We start from the raw sequence: 20,345 nt of genomic DNA on the forward strand, positions 1-20,345 counted from the left end.
TGCTTTGTCCTGTCATGATCAGATTCAAATTAGGTCTTTTTTGTTCTTTAGTGATAAATTAATCTTGTTAAAAGCCAAAAAACAAAAATCCCGGCCTATAAGAAACGTTTCATCATTGCTCTCACAAGTGATGCAACATTTTGCATGACATATATATGATGATCTGAGACTAAAAAATGTTGCATCAAATATATTAGGTATTGATCTGTGAAAACATATATTTGTTGCATCATTTTGAATAGGTATTGCTTTACGCTAGTTATATTTTGAAACCATCGATCATTGATCTCATTTTGAAACCATTGATCTCATTTTTCTAGTTATATTTGCATTCATAATTTATGTTTAGATTTTGCTTTATGTTTTATCTTTAGTACTTTTGTTATTTGGCATTTGGTATTTTGCTTTTGGTTGAGAATTTTGTATTGATATTTATGCAATATTTGAGCAACTTTATTTTATATTTATTTTCATTTGGTAATGTCATTGTTTACAGATGTCTTCTAATCAGATCAATGAGCATTCAAGAAAAGTTAAAAAAAGAAAATGCATGTTTTATAAAATATGTTATGGGGCAGCGATGATTGCTTATGACTATCACATGAAGTACTTATCGAAGCAAGGTAATAGATTTCTTTATTCTCATGGATGGACTTGGGTTCGAGATACTCTTAACACTCCGGGTGAAAGTTATAATATGTTTAGAATGGAAACTCATGCTGTATTAAAACTTGAAAAGTTATTAGTGAGTAAGGGATGGTTGCACCCATCAAATGAAATGACATCCTTGGAGGCACTTGTTATGTTTCTTTGGAGTTGTGCGCATAGCGAGACTAATAGAAATATTCAAAATAAATTTGGGAAATCAGGAGAGACCGTAAGTAGGAAGTATAGTGAAGTTTTAGAAAGTTTATGTTTACTAGCAAAAGAAATAGTGAGGCCGCCTGATTTTAACTTCAAAGAAATTCCGTCCAAAATCAAGGATGATAGAAGGTATTGGCCTTATTTTGAAGGATGCATCGGTGCTATAGATGGAACGCATATTCCTGCCATTGTTCCTACTAAAGATCAAATTCGTTATATTGGCAGAAAAGGATATCCAACGCAATGTCATGTTAATCTGTAACTTAGACATGTTAATCACTTTTGTTGTTGTTGGCTGGCCTGGTACTGCGCATGACACACGTATTCTTACGTCAGTCCTTGAAGAAATGAAAAATGTGTTCCCTCATCCTCCTGAAGGTACGATTAATCTTTTTTTTATATATATAAATAAAATTTGTGATTTATATAGTTCTAACAATAACTTTTATGCATAAACTAACAATGATTTTTTTTTTTTAAATATTTCTAGGAAAGTATTACTTGGTTGATGCAGGATATCCAAACATGAAAGGATATCTATCACCATACAAAGGTGAAAGATATCACATTCCTGATTTTAGAGATGGCAGTCAAGCACAAGGCATTCGTGAAGTATTCAATCATGCACATTCGTCACTTAGAAATGTCATTGAAAGAACAATTGGTGTTTGGAAGAAAAGGTGGCATATTTTATGTGATATGAGACCATTTCCACTAATCAAACAAGAAAAGATCATAGTTGCAACAACAGCACTTCATAACTTCATTCGAATATGTGGCGTTCAAGATGAGGAATTCAACAAATGGGACCAAATCACTGGATATATGCTCGAACGAGAAGAAGAAAGAAACATTAATGAAGATTCGAGTTCAGAGAATTTAAGAGTACAAGATGGGAGCTACATGGATAGAGCTAGAAATCAAATAGCCACTAAGCTGTTGGAAAACAAAAATCGTTCAAGTTTATGATGTGTTATGTTTCTAATATTGGATTATTTCTAAAACTCTTTCAATTTAATTTATGATAGTGTTTTATATAATAATTTATAAATTTTCATTTGGTCTAAAAAAAAATCAGGTCTTTACAAAATTTATTTTTTTATAAAAAAAATGTCTTTTATTTTATTTATGATAATTTGTAATAAAATCTCAAAGCTCTTTTAAAAATATTTTGCCAAACAGATTTGAACTTAAAAGTACTAATTAAGTTGAAAAAAACAACAAATACCAAACAACTTTAACTTCAACTTCAAAGTTTTAATTTTCAACTTTATTCTAAAAGTGACTTTTAGACCTAAAAAAAGTAGGGCCAAACGCACCCTTTGGCAAGTGTCGTCAATAGGCTTGCCAAACTAGGATCTTCTACTTCGTGCGCTGGTCATGATTGTGAATTTTGGATCTTAACTTCTTAAACCATTTCATCAATCTCCTTTGAGCGATTATTGAAAATCTTATCATTATGATATTTCCAAAGTAACCAAATTACCGCATGAGACGCTAACCAAAAACCCCTTCCACAATTTCTTGCCTCTTGCCTCCATACTCCAACATTATAAATGAAAGAATAAACTATGAGATGTGATAAAATTCAAGCTAAGGGAAGACATCACCTTACTCCATTGTATTATCCAATAAATAAAATTCAAGCTATGCAAATACATCACTTTACTCCATTGTATTATTCAATAAATTGAGTGTACATAAATTTTACGTAACTCATGTAAATTTAGTTTACGGTAGTGTCTGTAAACATAGTGTATGTACTTGTACGTAAACTTAGATTACACACACCTGAGTTTATATACTACCATATACAACTCAATTCACAAAAGCCTCTAAAACCGAAGAAAAAAAAATATGAGTTGATGTAAACTCAGTTTAAGTAAGGAATGTAAACGGAGTCTACGATAGTGTATGTAAATTGAGTTTACAATATACCTCTAAAACCAAAGAAAAACATGATATCAAAGAGAATCGAAGAACAATTTCCAAACACAAAGCAACATGAAAACTAATATAAACAAAAAACATGAAAACTGATATAATCATCATTGAAGTAAAATTTCATTGAAAATGGTCACCTGAGAGAGCATATGAAGATTTAGAGTGAGAGATGGAAAAGGTGTTTAGAATAGTTAAATGCATAAGGACCATTTTGATATTAATAATAAATTTTAATGAAATTTAGGTATAACCAATTTTTTTTGGGTGTAAGTAAAAGAAAAAAAACTATACGTCCCCGTGAGCATAGCTTAGTTGACAGGGACATGCATTATTATATACATGGGCCGAAGTTCAAACCCGGACACCCCATTTATTCAGCTAAAAAAAGGTGAATTCTAGCCACTATACTACTTAACAAAAAAAAAAAACTTAAATACTACTAACAACACACATAAATAATAAAGAATATCCACTTAAAAAATATACAAATAAAAGATAGATATATAGAGATTCCCTAAAAATAAAAAGTTTAATAGAGATCAATTTATATTTTTTTTTTAAGGAAAAATAGAGATCAATTTATATTATTTTTTGCGGAATTATCTCATCCTAAAAACCCTAGAACAGATTATCGCTGGTTTCAAGATTTCTTCGCAAAAAAAAAAAAAACAGCAGGATTTTGTTAACTCTCAGTATTGACTTTGCCACCGCACAATTGCTCCTGAAACAATGAAAACACATAATATCGATGAATATAAGGACAGAATCAGCGATTTACCAGATTGTGTGTTACTTCTCATATTGTCGATTTTGAACAGCAAAGAGGCTGTTCAAACTTGCATTCTGTCAGCGAGATGGAAGAATCTCTGGAAGTATCTTCCTGTTCTTTCTTTAAGTTCTCTCCACTTCAAGTCGTGCAAAAGTTTCAACAGATTCGTGTCTCAGATTTTGTCTCTACGTGATGACAAAACCGCACTGCACACTCTCAATTTTCACCGCGAAGGAAACATGGAGTCTCGCCAGCTCAAAAGGATTTTAAAATACGCATTTGATCACAGTGTCCAGCTATTAGATGTAGATTCCAGTTGTTATCTTGAACACTATCCACTTCCCTATGTTTCATATCACACTTTAACATCTCTTACCCTTTGTGTAGATTCCAGTTGTTTTCCACATTGAAGAGCTTGAAAAGTTTGATCATTCATTGTTGTGTTGCACAATACCTCTTCATATCAAGCACCACGCTTGTTTATTTAAGAATCAAAACATTTTCTCATCACTGTTGCAAAATCGAGTTATCTACTCCAAGTCTTTGTAGCTTTGATTTTGAGGGTAATCCTATTCGGAAACTCAGTGGGAGCAATAGCAATCTCTCTTCTATCAAACATGTAAAGATTGATGTAGCAGACCTGTCATGTATCAAAGAATATCCCTTGGTTCTACTCAATTGGCTAGCTGAGCTTTCTCTTATCGAATCATTGACAATCTCTTCATCTACTCTTGAGGTACTTTAGTGAGTATTTGGTTTAAGAAAAACTTAGCGTTTTCATTTTCACTTTTTATAACAATATTTTCTTTTATCATGCTTGCATTTTTATGTCATTTTATTTTTTAAAATATGACTTGCGTTAAATTGAAAATGATTCACCCTCCCTCATCGCATAGATTCTTTACTTGGTTCCTGATTTATGGAAGGTTGATTTCCCTTACTTACAAAACTTGAGTCGCTGAAAATAATAACATACCAACCTTCAGCGATACCTAAGGGAATAGTCAACTTTTTGCTGCAAAACTCACCCTTAACAAAGGCTGAGATCATAGACTTGTCAAGGTAAATCTGCATTCAACTTTAAGAAACTATTTTTCTCTTTCTGATTTGTTCTTTCTGCTTTTATTTCCCTTGTTCTCTCTTGTTATGAAATGTCGGTAGATACATTAACAGGCACTTGGATTGAATGGAAGATAATGTTGGTTTCGAAAAATAATCTTTATTTTTTTTGAAATGATGGTTTGAATCAAGAGAATTGACTGAGTAATATCGGTGTAATATGATTCATACTCGTACCATGTTTGTTGAATTTTTTCGGTTTTTTTATGATTATGTTTTTTGTCAGGTTTGTGTCAAGATTGCAATTTTTTTTGTTTTATTTGATTCATTTTTCTTGTAGTACCCGGTATAAGTTTGATAGAATGTTATTGATTATATGTCCAACTCCTTTGCAGTTTTTACTTCTTAATCCTATTTGATAAAATGTTAAGTTGATGAGTTATGGAATAGTCTCACTTATCCTGTTTTATTAGGTGGAGGATACAATCTAGAGAATTATGAGGTGCATTTTTTTAGAACAAGACTAATGGTTGTGGTTAAGCAGTAACTACCTCCAAATTTGCAATTATCAGCTTCATACACACCTCCGAAATCATAATGAGGATGAAATCCTTCCAGACTTTGGCGGAGATGGTTCACGTTGATTGAAGCTTGCTGGATTCGTAACTGATGGCTGTCTCTTACAATTTTCTTATAATTTAATTTTGAATTTATTATGTCTTTTCTATTTCTGTTTCATAAGATGAGCTATGTCTATACTTGTACAGTTGTACTCTACTACCTTCCGTAACGCAATGAAAGTGGCAGTTAGATTCATATACTGTGTGAAGGTACAGCCACTTGGAAGCTGCAGAACATGTGTTTTCAGTGAAAGGGTTGAAAGCTTAGAACGAAGTTTTAAAGTTCTGAATGCTTAGAAGTTTGCATGTGAAGAATTAGACTTGTTAAAAAACTTACTGTTAGAATAATTTAGCATTAATGTCATTAGAATATTTGCACTGGCATAGGGTACTTGTTAGGATAATTGACATCATAGTCCCGTTTATTTGGATTCTGGAATTGAATTTGAAGTCATTTCATTTTGATAAAGTTGGTCGATCCAAACCTAATTGATTTCAAGTGACCAAATAATGTGTTATCCTTTAGCTGATTATCCTTTTATTACGAAAACGATAACAAATCTTAGCAACTGTATGCTTCATATCGGACAATAAACAAGCCGCCACACTCACACTTTAAACTATTACATCATCATCACCAAACTACTAATAATTTCCTTGATGACGTACATTACTCTCTTATACGCAACGTCAATTAAGCATTTATAAAATCCAATTTTACAAACAATTTACATTGAATGCTGAAATAGGTTTGTTACCTGAGTAAAAGGACGAATCTGTAGTGCATATGTATTAACAAATGCCAAGTGTAATATTCTCTATACTCTTAACACTTAACAAAACTTGATTTATAATTTATTTTCCTTCAAACGAACAAGCAGTATGTGTGATATTTGAAAGAAAAAAAAGTTTTTGATGATACTGTTTTGATGATATTGGGCCAGTAACCTACGTAGAGGAACTGTCTTTTATGACGGAATATTAGAGATATTAACAGCCCTCAAAGTGATAAACATAATATTTGGGATGTGGAATGTTCCATCCACTTTTCATGCTACTGTTAGCGACGGTTTTGAGATGTTTATTGAACCACCAAATTTTATCTTAAAATAGACTAAATGTGGTTTTGATTCAGAGAAACCCAATTTGAGGTTTCTGCATACCCGCAATTCTTTATTTTGTACAGAGTTGCGTTATTTAGTTGCGTTATTTATTATTAAGTGTAGAGTTCTCTCTATAGCTTCAGTTTCATCTTCAAAATTGCCATCTCAAGATTAGAATTCATTTGGTATAGTTTTTTCATTGTTTGACTCTTTTGATATGCTTGCTGAAAGCAAGACTACCATTTTGTAGCATGAAATGTACCATTCGGTTTGGTTTCGATAAAATCTATTGCACTTTTAATAACATGGTTGACTTTGTAGCATGGAAAATAAATATAAAAAAAGATGACTTGCCTCATTCTGACTCATGTTGTCTTTGTTTTCAAATTTATGTTTAGTTTTATGCTTGTACACTTTAAATGTTCATTTCTTTCATAATAATTTATTTATATTTTCTGCTTCATTGTGATCAGGTTTGAATTTTTCAGTCATAATATAAATAAGGAGAGTAATTCAATCTACTCAAACACCATTTCCAAGATATAATCTTAATCTCCTAAACCATTTCCTCAATCTCCTTTGAACGATTATTGAAAATTTTATTATATCGAGATTTCCAAAGCACCCAAATCACCTCATGCCACACTAACCAAAAACCCCTTCCGCAATTTCTTGCCTCTTGCCTCCATACTCTAACAATTTAAATGAAAGAATAAACCATGAGATGTGATAAAATTCAAGCTAAGTAAAGACATCATTTTACTCCATTGTATTATCCTATAAATTGAGTGTGTGTACACTTTTATGTAACTCATGTAAACTTTGTTTAAGGTATCTGTAAACCGAGTGTATGTAAAAATCAGATTTCATACGCTATTGTAAACTGAGTTTATATATACTACCGTTTACAACTCAATTCACATAAATCTCCAAAACCGAAGAAAAAATAGGAGTCGATGTAAACTCAGTTTAAGTAAGGCATGTAAACGAAGTTTACGATAGTGTATGTAAATAGTTTACAGTATACCTCTAAAAACCAAAGACAAACATGAAATCAAAGAGAATCGAAGAACAATTTCCAAACACAAAACAACCAAAAGAAATTGAACAAAAAACATGTAAACTCATAAAATCATCATTGAAGTAGAATTTCGTTGAAATTGATCACACATCCATGAATGTTTGTGAGTGAGCATATGAAGATTTAGAGTGAGAGATGGAAAAGGTGTTTTGAATAATTAGATGCACAATGACCATTTTGATATTATTAAAAAATATTAATGAAATTAGGGTGTAAAAGATTTTTTTTTTTTGGGTGTAAGTAGAAAAAAAAAACTTAACTAACACACATATAGATAAAGTTTTTTTTTTTTAATGAGAAAAATAAATAGAGAAATCTTCTAAAAAAAAACACGATATATAATGAGATCTTCGCAAAACCAAAGCAGTAGGGATTTGCTCACTCTGAGGTATCAACTTTGCCGCAGCACAATTGCTTCTGAAGCAATGAAAACACATAATATCGATGAAAATAATGACCGAATCAGTGATTTACCCGATTGTGTGTTACTTCTCATACTTTCGATTTTGAATACCAAAGAGGCCGTTCAAACTTGCATTCTGTCAGCGAGATGGAAGAATCTCTGGAAGTATCTTCCTGTTCTTTCTGCAAGTACTCTCCACTTCGAGACTCGAAAAGGTTTCAACAGATTCATGACTCAATTTTTGTATCGACGTGATAGCAAAACCGCACTGCACACTCTCAATATTCACCGCAAAGGTGTCATCCGGCCTCGCCACCTTATGTGGGTTATAAAATACGCATTTGATCACGGTGTCCAGCTATTAGACGTAGATTCCACTTGTTATGTTGAACACTATCCACTTCCCTACGTTTCATGTCACACTTTAACATCTCTTACCCTTTGTTGTAGAAACGATCAATTTGGTCATCATTCACCATTATTTCCAACTTCTCTGAATTTGCCTGCATTAACCAGCTTGTGTATAAAATACTTTGCCTTTCGTGGTAGTGGTGATGATAACCGTGCCGAGCCCTTTTCGTCATTTAACAGCTTGAAAAGTTTGATCATTCACTGTTGTCTTGACAAACAAAACCTCTTTATATCAAATGACACACTTATTTATTTAAGAATCATTACATTTTACGGACATTGTGAAATTGAGTTATCTACTCCAAGTCTCCGTAGATTTGATTTTAAGGGTAATCCTATTCAGAAACTCACAGGGAGGAATGTAAATATTTAAGAATCCTCTTCACGATTCTTTGGGCCACCTGATATCAGGTTTCCGTTATCGGGCCACCCGTCATTTATGTTCACGCTTCAGATGTCTAATCCTGAGCGTGAGGGGGTGTGTTAAGAGTCCCACATCGGTTAGGAGTTGGCCTGACAATTTGTTTATAAGTGGGGGCAATCCTCACCTCACAAGCCGGTTTTGTGGGGTTGTGTTAGGCCCAATCACCATTTCTAAGAATTATATGTAGATTCCACTTATTGTTTTGAATACTTTCCACTTCCCTATGTTTCACACACTTTAACATCTCTTAACCTTTGTGCAAACATTCGAATTCATAATCAATCACCATTATTTCCAACTTCTATATATTTGCCTGCATTAACCAGCTTGTGTTTTAAAAACTTTGCCTTTCGTTTTAGTGGTGATGATAACAGTGCCGAGCCCTTTTCATCATTTAACAGCTTGAAAAGTTTGTTCATTCACAGTTGTCTTGATTTAACATCTCTTAACCTTTGTGCAAACATTCGAATTCATAATCAATCACCATTATTTCCAACTTCTATATATTTGCCTGCATTAACCAGCTTGTGTTTTAAAAACTTTGCCTTTCGTTTTAGTGGTGATGATAACAGTGCCGAGCCCTTTTCATCATTTAACAGCTTGAAAAGTTTGTTCATTCACAGTTGTCTTGATAAACAAAACCACTTCATATTTGATGCACAAAACCTTTTCATATCAAATGCCACACTTGTTTATTTAAGGATCAAAACAAGTTCTGATACCCGTTGCAAAATTAAGTTATCTACTCCAAGTCTTAATAGCTTTGATTTTGAGGGTGATCCTATTCCCTGTAGCAATCTCTCTTCAATCAAACATGTAAAGATTGATGTAACAATCTGGTCACATATCATAATGTATCCCTTGGTTCTTCTCAATTGGCTAGTTGAGCTTTCTCTTATCGAATCATTGACAGTCGCTTCATCTACTCTTGAGGTACTTTAGTGACTATTTGGTTAAAGAAAAGCATAGCATTTTCACTTTTCATTACAATATTGTCTTTCATTATGCATGCTTTTTTATTTCGTTTTATTTTTTAAAACATGACTTGCGTTAAATTGATCATCATTCACCCTCCCTCATTGCATAGACTCTTCGCTTAGTTCCTGGTTTTTGGAAGGTTGGTTTCCCTTACTTACAAAACTTGAAGTCGCTGAAAATAATAACACACGAACCTTCAGAGATACCTGTGGGAATAGTCGACTTTTTGCTGCAAAACTCACGCGTAACAAAGGCTGAGATCATAGATTTGTCAAGGTAAATATGCATTCAACTTTGTAAAACTTTTTACTCTTTTGATTTGGCCTTTTGTTTTATTTACCTTGATCTCTCTTTTTATGAAATGTCAGTAGATACATTACAAGTCACTCTGATGCTCATATAGTAAAGATTGAATGGAAGATAATGTTGGTTTTGATTTCGAAATATAATATTTATTTTTATTGCAATGAAGGTTTAAATCAAGAGAATTGACTGAGTAATGTCATTGTAATGTGATTAATACTCCTACCATGTTAGTTGAATTTTTTTCGGTTTTTTTATGATTATGTTTGATGTCAGCTGTGTCAAAATTGCAAGTATAAATTTGATAGAATGTTCATCATATGTCTAACTTGTTAGGACTAATTTGGCTTAAGTACCTCCTTTGTGTTTTTTATTTCTTAATCATTTTTGATAAATGTTAAGTTGATGAGTTAAGAAATAGTCTCACTAATTTCATGCTTTCTATTTCCTTTTTATTGGTGTCTGCTTTCACTTTCGATCTGATTTGCAACATATATTGCCTCTAAATTTGGGTTTTGCAGAGGAGGAGGAGACTATCTAGAGAATTATATGAGGTGAATTAGTTTTCCCAAGAGATCGGAATAAGCGTGGATGCAGTATGATAACAACAATTTTTCCATAAGAAATATATCCCTAGCTAGTTAGAATGTTTAAGTTTTATTTATTTTCCTGCAATTTACTAAATTATCGTGTCTATTTGTTTTATTCAATTGTTCCATCACATTCAAATGTTGGAACCTTACTACTTTGCTTGTTGATCACAATTTAGTATCTATTCTCCCCTTCTACATGTTCTATTTCTGTGAGCATACATTTGTGAGTTACCTAACATAATGCAAAGAAAGAGACAGTTAGATTCTCCATTCCTCTCTTCTTATTTCTACTACGGCTCCTTTCATGTCGCATAATGTCATACAGCATGTTCCGTTAACTGGGATTCTGGCATTGAATTTGAAGCCATTTTAATTTGATAACTTTGGTAGACCAAATAATGTGTTATCATTATAGTCAAAAAATGCCTAACTGCTGCAAATTAACTCTAGCAGTTGTCCTGATTTCTACTAAGTGTGATGCTTTGAAGAGTTAATGTCCGCTGCTTAATGAATATTATAACTGTCAGATGAAGGGATAAGGAATTGGTGGTCACGACTTTCAAACCCAGACGAAAGAGTAAATATTAATCTAACAAATAACATTTGATGACTACTAACATTTGCCATTATAAAAAATCATTCTTTTTCCTTCCTTATTCTTAAATAAAACATCAACCTTTTTGTCTTTGTTAAGATTATCAGCAATAACCAAAGAAGAGGACATACACACAACAAATGAGGCACAAGACACTTAGCTTGCATTACAAGTTACATTTAAGTGTTTACATTTCATTTGTAATTTGAGTGTAATTTCCCTCTCATTTAGTTAGTTAGGGTAGTTATGATGAGCTGACACAGATTCATGATATATAAGCTTTAGTCTTGTACATTCCTAACTGATTCATTCGTAATGCAATTTTCACATTCATTTCATCTTCTCCATGATTGAGTTTTGCTTTGAAATATTTTCCTTCTTTTTCCTTCCATAATATTAACTTCTCAATCAGCAAGTTTAACAAAGGATTTACAAGAAAGCAGACAGTGCTGTCATCAAATTATATAGTTTGATATAGTGGCCAAGTAAAAGCCTATGCTGGAGAATAGAAGCAGCCACGGGATGAGTAAAGAATCACTCTCCATATAGATATCTTACAGTTAAGCTCCAGAGTTATGACGTTGATTGCACTAAAACATGCCACAGTCGAAATTTGGAATACAATGGCAAAATGAATGAAAAATGCATTGAATGAGTAGAGTGATAATACCATCCCCAGAATCTTCATCATTTAAATCATCGTCGTCAACATCATCATCATTCTGCAAAATTTTAATTTAGTTGGTCATCCTCTAAATACGAAAATGAAAACAAATCTTAGAAACTGTATAAACAAACCAGCACACACAACAAAATAGAAGTAACTGTTCAAACTTCAAACTACTACATCATCATCCCCAAACTGCTGATAAATTCCTTGATGCCGCACATTACTCGCTTATACGCATCGTCAAATTAAGCATTTCTAAAATCCAATTTTACAAGCAATTGTATTAACAAATGCCAAGTGTAATATAGTCTACACTCTTAACAGAACTTGATTTAAAATTTATTTTCCTTCACACGGGCAAGCAGTATGTGTAATATTAGAACAAGTTTTGTAAATACTCAACTTCAAATATTTCAAAGAAAGCATAGCTATACAGTTTGTAATGATATTGGACTGAGTAACCTATGTAGAGGAATTGTCTTCTTTGATGAAGTTCACTATTTTTTTGCAATATATTGGTCTATAGTCAATCCATAGAGGTTTTTTTCACATTTAGAGACGGTTTGGAGATGTTTATTGAACCACTAAGTTTATCTCAAAACAAACCAAATGTGGTTTTGCTTCATCATAATATATATTATGAGATAATATTTTCTTATATTCTAAGATATATGCTAAAGATCCTTTTCTAAGGGAAGAAGGTTATGTTTATAGACTTTCTGTTACAAAGAGAAAGGAATAATGGGTAAGGATCCATAGCAACTAGCCAATAACAAAAAAGCAACAAAAACAAAACCCAAATAGAAATCTAACTAACAACCTTAAACCTAGCTATCTAACTTTAACAACTCATAAAGATGTTTTTCATCATCAATGGAAACAAAGATGTTTTTCTTTCTATAAAAAATAATAATCTGGTTTAACTTTTAACAGATAGGAAACGGTGCTAGCTTCAAAGGGAGGTATTTATCTATTCTAAAAGAATTTAGGAGAGGTTAGTGTCTACTATAAAACTAGAGGGGGTGTTTGTGTCTTTTAGAGAGACCTCATGGGAGATCAATGAGGATGAAAGCCTTCCAGACTTTTGCGGAGATGGTAACAAGGTTCATTTTGATGGAAGCTTGCTGGATTCGTAACTGATGTCTGTCTCTTACAATTCTCTTTTAAATTAAGTTTTGTCGTTGATGGTAACAAGTCTTTTCTATTTCTGTTTCATAAGATGAGCTATTTCTACTACTAGCCATTTCTGTTAGCTATTTAAGAAAGGAACCTTTTAAGAGCTTACTACTTTGCTTGTTGATCACAATAAGTAATTGTTGCTTGTGAAGAACTAGACTTGTTAAAAAACTTTACTTTTAGAAGAATTTAGCATTAATGTCGTTAGAATATTTGGCATGAAAGAAGATAGTTGGACAGGCATGGGGTACTTGTTAGGATAGTTGACACTCTAAGTAGTGCCATATTGCAGAAAATGTGGAAATGTAAATATTGCAGAAAATGTGGAAATGTAAGAATCCAAACGAAATTCCTTGGATGCATGATGAAATAAGAACCTGTCATCAACTACAATTCTTCTGGTCAGGCAGCAAGTTTAACAAAGGATTTACAAAAAAGTAGACACTGATGTCATTAAATTAAATAATTTCATAAAGCCTAGAATCAATAGTCCAAGCTAGTACAGTACAGGTTCATCTGAAATACACGAAAATATATGTAGTTAAGCCAGAGAATTACGAAGTTGATAGAAAAATAAATGAAAAATGCATTGAACTAGTGAAGTGATAATACCATCCCCAGAATCTTCAACATTTAAATCATCGTCGTCAACATCATCATTCTGCAAAATTTTAATTTAGTTGGTCATCCTTTTAATAGGAAAATGAAAAAAAAAAATCTTGGCAACTGTATGCTACATATCGGATAATAAACAAACCACCACACTCACAACAAAACAGAGGGAAAAAAGTATAACTGTTAAATATTACTGATAAATTCCTTGATGCCGCACATTACTCCCTAATACATTTCTAAAATCCAAATTTACAAACAACTTACATTGAATGCTGAAATAGGTTTTTTACATGAGTCGAAGGACAAATCTGTGGTGCATAAGTATTAACAAACGCCAAGTGAAATATGATTTCTTTTCCTTCACACGGGCAAACAGTATGTGTAATATTTGTAGGGAAAAAAAAACCAAGTTTCGTATAGACTCAACTTCAAATTTTCAGAGAATGCATAGCTATACAGTTTGTAATGATATTGGACTGAGTTTTTATGTAGAGGAATTGTCTTTTATGACGGAATAGAAGAGATATTAACAGTGTTAATTGTTCATGAAGCTACAAACCCCATCTACTTTTCATGGTACTATTAATACAATGCTTATGCCATATTTGATGAAGTTTACTATATTTTTTTACAATATATTGGTCTATAGTCAATCCGTAGATGTTTTTTAACATTTAGAGACGGTTTTGAGATGTTTATTGAACCACTAATTTTATCTCAAAACAGACCAAATGTGGTTTTGCTTCTTCATAATATATTATGAGATACTGTTCTAAGAACTTCAATTTGAAAATTTTGTGAGGTGAGCTTTACAAATGCAACATATTCTCTTTACAAGTTCAAGAATGGTAAAATTAACACATAAAAGTAGAGGATAGAGTGGAACCTTATCATAATCATGCCGGACTCGCTACTCTCTTCATCTTCCTCTTCATCTTCACTTTCTTCATCTTCTTCCTCCTTTTTATGTTTACCCTCTTTCTGTTATAAAACCAATTACAACTAAGATATATGCCAAAGATCCTTTTCTAAGGGAGGAAGGTTATATATATAGACCTTCTGTTACAAAGAGAAAGGGATAATGGGTAAGGATCCATAACAACTAGCCAATAACAGAAAATACAACAGAAATCGAAACCCAAATAGAAATCTAACTAAAAATCTTAAACAACTAGCTAACTAACTTACGCAACAAAAAACTAACTTACTCTAAAAACTCGTAACTACTTTTAACTATTCTAAATTCCCTTCATTCTATAATTCGAACACTTTCCTCTAAAGGTAGAAGAATCGTCAACATAGGATTTCACCTGACAAAATGTAGGTAACAAAACAATATAATTTGAATCTCCGTGAAGTTTACTGTTCTAGACGAGACGGTAATGATCCTAATGAATAGTTTGGTCAATTGTAGCGCTGTGCTGGTGGCAGTGGCAGCGGTGGAAGATCTTACAATTAACATCGATAATAAGTGATAACAGTGGGAAGACAATAACAAACGTAACAGGCACCTCCTGTTATAACAATAAAAATGTGTTGACAGCATAGGTGGTGCCAATGCTAATGGCCACCGTGAAGACAGAAGAGGTGGATAACAACATAGGTTGTCGAAGTGTTAAACTAAGGTTTCTCTATAATGTAATACACCATACATGTGTTGGTCAGATTAATTCAAAATCCAATCCCAAGTCCCGCACAGGATTTAAAAGAATTCAGAAAATCATTGTCACCATATCAATATCTCGTAACACAATATTACTCAGCAACTCACACTTAATCAGTTAAGGAATCAAAAAATGACTGGAAGTGTTAACCCTGTTTTGTTAACGTTAAAAAATAAGGGAAAGAATTGTAGGCATACGTGCTCTTCCAGGAGCTCCTTCTCTAGCAATGCAAGTTTTTTCTCACCTGCAACACAAACATCTTATTAGTAGACAGAGATCCAACTCATAACATGGATAATATCCCATAACAATATAGACTACACCATATGTGCATAGAGTGATCAATACTCAGTAGAATGGAAGGTGTGCAATTCCAAAATAGATCCTGCTCTTTCAATTTGAATAACTTACCCATATTTGCAGAAAACTAATAGATTAACAAAATAAAAAGAAAAGATCATATGAAATCACCATATTCTGGGTTCCATTGACGTTTTTTCCGGCTCAGCATCTGCTTTGTTTTACCTGAAATTACCAATTTAGTTCTAAATTATTTGTTACCAGAAACCTCAAATGCATAAAGAAAAGTAAAAATATTTTTCCACAAAAAACATAACCATTTCCCGTAAATCCTATTCCATTATTCATACCTGGAACCAACTCCTTAACACATTCGTCGAAAACTAAAACCTGTGGCAGAGAATCGCGAGTAAAAATGGTCTTCTTCTTGTCAGAAAATCTTTCTACGTGCATCCTTTTGCGCCCTGACAATTAAGCAAGAAAAGCGGGAGGAGCCAGATATTTAGGGACAAATATGGTTCCATATAAGCATTGAAAATATTCTAGATTATGGGTATGCCTAGCTTTTAATTATGTACATCTGCTCATATTCCAGGAAGTATTTCGTTCCTTATGAGTATTGTCAAGCCATGTTAGATACGTTACACAATAATATATCATGGAATAAATCCTAAATGTGGCTTTCAAATGATTAGGGCGCCACCGTAATAATCTTCCAAAGACATCACCAAATCAATGCCTTCCAGATACAAAACTATCACTAAATTTGTCCAAAGTCATTGTCACCACTCTAATTCTAATTTGGTGATAAATTCTCAACATGGTCAAGTTTTAATCTTTGAGGGACTAGTGTGATGACAATTTTTTGTGGGAAATATATTATATAGCCATATTCAAATTTTTAGAGGACCAAATTGCGGTTTTCTTTATCACTTTATATTGAAATCAGATTTTGTAATGACCATCTCACAATATATATCATGTAAAGGCAATTGAATCCATACCCTTCAATTCTTCCTTCTCCTTCAAGAAATAAGGAGCCACTTTAAAATATCTATCAAAATCATAACCCCATTCAAGCAACTGTCTCATAGAAGTATCCATTTTCCCGTGTTTAACATCAGGTAAATCAATATCCTGTAGCATCAGATTGATAAAGACAAGCATTAAACAGAAAATAGATAATTACAAGGTAGCAATATTAATATAAATACATACTCAGAAAAGAAACTTAGAAACAGTCAACCCTCTTGCTTGCAAGCTTCTGAAATATAGAAATAGTTATGACGTCTTAACTCTTGACCATTTATAATTTTAGATGAAGAATTGCATGCAATGTGGCCTCAATGGCTTAACCAGAGACTTGGTTGCAGAGAACAGAGAATGTAAGGAGTTATAATACTGATGGATGGATAGAAGGTTTGTTTGGATTGATTTATTTAAGCTTATCTGGTTGCATAACACTTTGAGACTGTTTGGGAGAGCTTATGGAAAGCTTATTATATGTCTTCTTTGTTTTTTTTGTCCTTTTGAGTTTGAACCCAGGACCTCCAACTCCTTATCCCTTAGCTCATACCAACGGAGCTACCCAACACCCCATCTTATTGTATGTCTATAAGTTATTTTATACTTATTTATAAAATCTCCATGATAGTTTATAAAAGAAACTTATATGTTACATTTTGACTTTATTCTATCTTTTGTTATAGAAATAGCTTATATACATAAACACTTAATTAAGTTGTTTATTCAGACATGACCATAGTGTTTGCTTGGACTAACTTCTTTGAACTCATCTACTTCTACAAACACTTATCAAACTGTTTGTGCGAGCTTATAAAAACAACATAAGACATGTCTATAAGTTGTTTTTCCGCTTATCACCATAATCACTACGTGATAGCTTATGAAAACCAACTTATACCTTATATGAGAACAGTTCGAATATACTTGTAATTTGTTTTAGAAAAATCTTAAGGCTTTTTTACGTCAACCAATAAAGGTAAGAGAATATTTTCCACACTATCTTGTTTTATAATTTTTGAAAACAAATCTAGCATTTTCAATTAAACATTGTTTTAATCATTTATTAAAATGAATTCTTCCTAATTTGTTTTCCAGAATTCCACATGAGTCATTCATAATATAATCTATGAAGCACTGACACAAACAAGAATAACAACACTGCCACGTAGATTCCAAAATATTATTAAAATAATGTAAACACATTTCATGGCGAGAAGCGACACATGTGACACGCCTTCTATCAGAAGTGTCGGTTTTGAAACAGAGTGTAGAGATGTTACCTGTGGAAAAACTACAAATGGAACTGGTCGGACATATGCGCCTCTTCCCCGTCCCCGTCCCCATCCTCCTCTGCCAGCCATTTACTTACGAAGTCTACAAAAGTAGAATTTCTGTTATCATCACATTTGCAGGTTCTACAAAAGTAGAATTGTGAATGCAAAATCAGATAAAACAATAAATTTACAGTCAAAGGAAGTCCGAGAGATACCTGTAAACGGCGACGGTTTCAACTTTCCAAGAAGTTCGCTACGCTATGAGATTGATGAAATGAATATTCATATATATCAAATCAAATTATTATAACATAAATAATTACGTTTAAAGTGATTTTCGTCTTCTTCCGAGAGGAATTAGTCAAAGTGATTTTCTTGAGTGTAAATTGGGCCAGTTGGTTTTGGATTTTTTTAACCAAAAAATCGTTTCAAATTTTTATAAATTCCATTTTATTAAAAAAAAAAAATTTAGCCCTAAAATGAAAAGTTATTTCCAATAGTTTTTCCAAAATCTATAGTTTAAAGACTCCTTTTCTAAATACATATATCTCAGATAGGGGTGGAAATAGGCTAGGTCGGACTGGACATTGTAAGTTCTAAGTCTGACATACTTAAAAAATTATAGGCCGGAGTCTGACCTATTACTCGTCATAGGCTTATTTTCTAGATCTAGCATGACTTTTTAAAAGGCCTCATGAAGCATGAAAGCATATTTTACTCTAAGGCCTAACAACACATGTAAGTCTACTACTAAATAGGCCAAAACTTATGAAGGTCTATAGCACGTGAATATGTATGCTACTGAATAATGAAATCTTACGAAGGTCTAATCACACCAATATATCTACTACTAAATAACCAATCATATGAAGGCTTGAGTTTATGAGGAAAAAAAACTTCAACAATATCAATAATGGAAGATATATTATATATTAAAAGGTTAATAGGTCGGTCTAACGGGCTTAATAGGCTTTTTTTGAAAGCTCTAGCCTGATCTATTTAATTAAATAGGCTTTATAAAAAGCTTGAACATGACTTTGTTAATAAACGAGCTGGGTCGAACTATGCTTTAAATAGGCAAAGCCGTAAACCCCTGTCGGACGGTCTGACCTGTTCCCACCCCTAATATCAGTAGACCTATTTAAAGACTCTTTTTAGTTTAGTGCTATTGAAGTCATTTAGTCCTTAGTATGTAATTTTATTTAAAAATTATATATAAATTACATGTACACGTAGGACATATCTATAGACCCTGTTTAGTTTACTATCATTGTGGATGCTCCAAATGTTGTCGAATAAATTGGTGAATTCTGTGGGGTGTTGACGTTTTGAAGCCGCTTCTCAATGTCATTCGTTAGATTTTCTGACTATTTGTATCATTTCTTCTATTTGGTGTCCTCGCCTCGCAAACAATTTCTTGAACCAACATTTTGATCGTAAGATTTTGTGTTCCTTTCAAAAGGTAATTAACGACTCAACAAGGATTGTTATCATGTGTTACTCATAGTATTTTTGATATAGATATTGTTTACTGCAACAATGAGAGAATGCAACATATGGGTCAAACACTCATAGTATTTTGAATAACGTAACGTTCACCACGCTATTTTAAATAATGTGGTAAATAGTAGAATGAGATAAATGACATTATATCCGTTGAGTTTTTTTATCATTTGTAGGTTCATATTAAGGATTGTTGTAGAACTTTGTGTAACACTGACCATTGGTTCATATTAAGGATTTTTGTCTGAAAAGTGTTGTCCTAGATGTTGTAATTGTTTTTAAATGATGAAATTTTTAGTTTAAATTGTTTGAATAAAGACCCATGAAATTTCCCCCCATCCTCTATGTCCACTTTGTTTATCATGCTCTCACTGAATTATTGGGACTCATCATTTCTTTTATTTCATTTCATTCTTAGATTCACGGTTTACAAAGGAGGGATCTCTTGAAGTTTTCATAGGTGTTGCAATGTAGGCATTTCATATATACGAGGACAATACTCTGAATAGATATTATGTGAGGCATGCCACTTGGCTGGAAGATTTTTCTTCGAGCCAGGTTCCGAGTGCAGGGAATCAGGAATCTTCATAAGAACGCTTGGATGTTGGAAGAGGAGGTTTAAGAGTATTGTTGGTTATGCCTTAAGCAATGAGTTTGAAGTTAATTGGTTGTATGGGTGATGATGAATCAAAGTGCAGTTACACTTAGTCACAACTCAGGGCTGCATTTTGTCAAAGAGAAAGTTCATAGCGATTTTGATTTTCTATCCTTTGAAGGTGGGTATGTGTTTTATGCAATTTCCTCATTTGGGTTATTTTTTATCCTCATTTAGGTGGGTATGTCTCTTTTGTTCCCTTTGTTTATTGTGGTTTTCATAGATTTGTTTGACTGTTTTTTATGTTCCTTTTTGGTACCAATATTATTAGGGTGTATATGGGTTGGGTCAATCCGGAAAATCCGGTCAAACCCA

The 20,345-nt window shown here is 32.8% G+C and overlaps 2 protein-coding genes and 1 pseudogene across 3 annotated transcripts in view; 2 read left to right on the forward strand and 1 right to left on the reverse strand.

The window, feature by feature from the left end:
* The window catches only part of LOC146936019 (uncharacterized), a 61,849-nt gene extending 43,631 nt beyond the window's left edge, over positions 1-18,218 (reverse strand). For both annotated transcript variants that reach the window (XM_085751052.1, XM_085751053.1), the window contains exons 1-6: positions 18,088-18,218; positions 17,879-17,972; positions 16,577-16,709; positions 15,923-16,036; positions 15,744-15,797; positions 15,470-15,516 (exon numbers count right to left, since the gene is read on the reverse strand). In XM_085751052.1, coding sequence (XP_085607178.1) covers positions 15,470-15,516; positions 15,744-15,797; positions 15,923-16,036; positions 16,577-16,709; positions 17,879-17,959 — 429 coding nt within the window. In that variant the 5' untranslated portion in view covers positions 17,960-17,972; positions 18,088-18,218. The remainder of the gene's footprint in view (positions 1-15,469; positions 15,517-15,743; positions 15,798-15,922; positions 16,037-16,576; positions 16,710-17,878; positions 17,973-18,087) is intronic.
* LOC146936023 (putative F-box/FBD/LRR-repeat protein At1g78760) lies at positions 3,538-4,643 on the forward strand (annotated as a pseudogene).
* Positions 7,778-10,148, forward strand: LOC146936024 (F-box/LRR-repeat protein At3g26922-like). Its single transcript, XM_085757360.1, has 4 exons — positions 7,778-8,615; positions 9,453-9,611; positions 9,766-9,932; positions 10,028-10,148. Exons 1-4 carry the CDS (start codon positions 7,782-7,784, stop codon positions 10,146-10,148), a joined length of 1,281 nt encoding a protein of 426 aa, XP_085613486.1. The 5' UTR covers positions 7,778-7,781.
* Positions 18,219-20,345: the final 2,127 nt, after the last annotated feature.

The sequence above is a fragment of the Medicago sativa genome, chromosome 3 (assembly GCF_051527215.1).
Source record: "Medicago sativa cultivar Bolivia chromosome 3, Bolivia_mono, whole genome shotgun sequence".
Classification (NCBI taxonomy): Eukaryota; Viridiplantae; Streptophyta; class Magnoliopsida; order Fabales; family Fabaceae; genus Medicago; species Medicago sativa.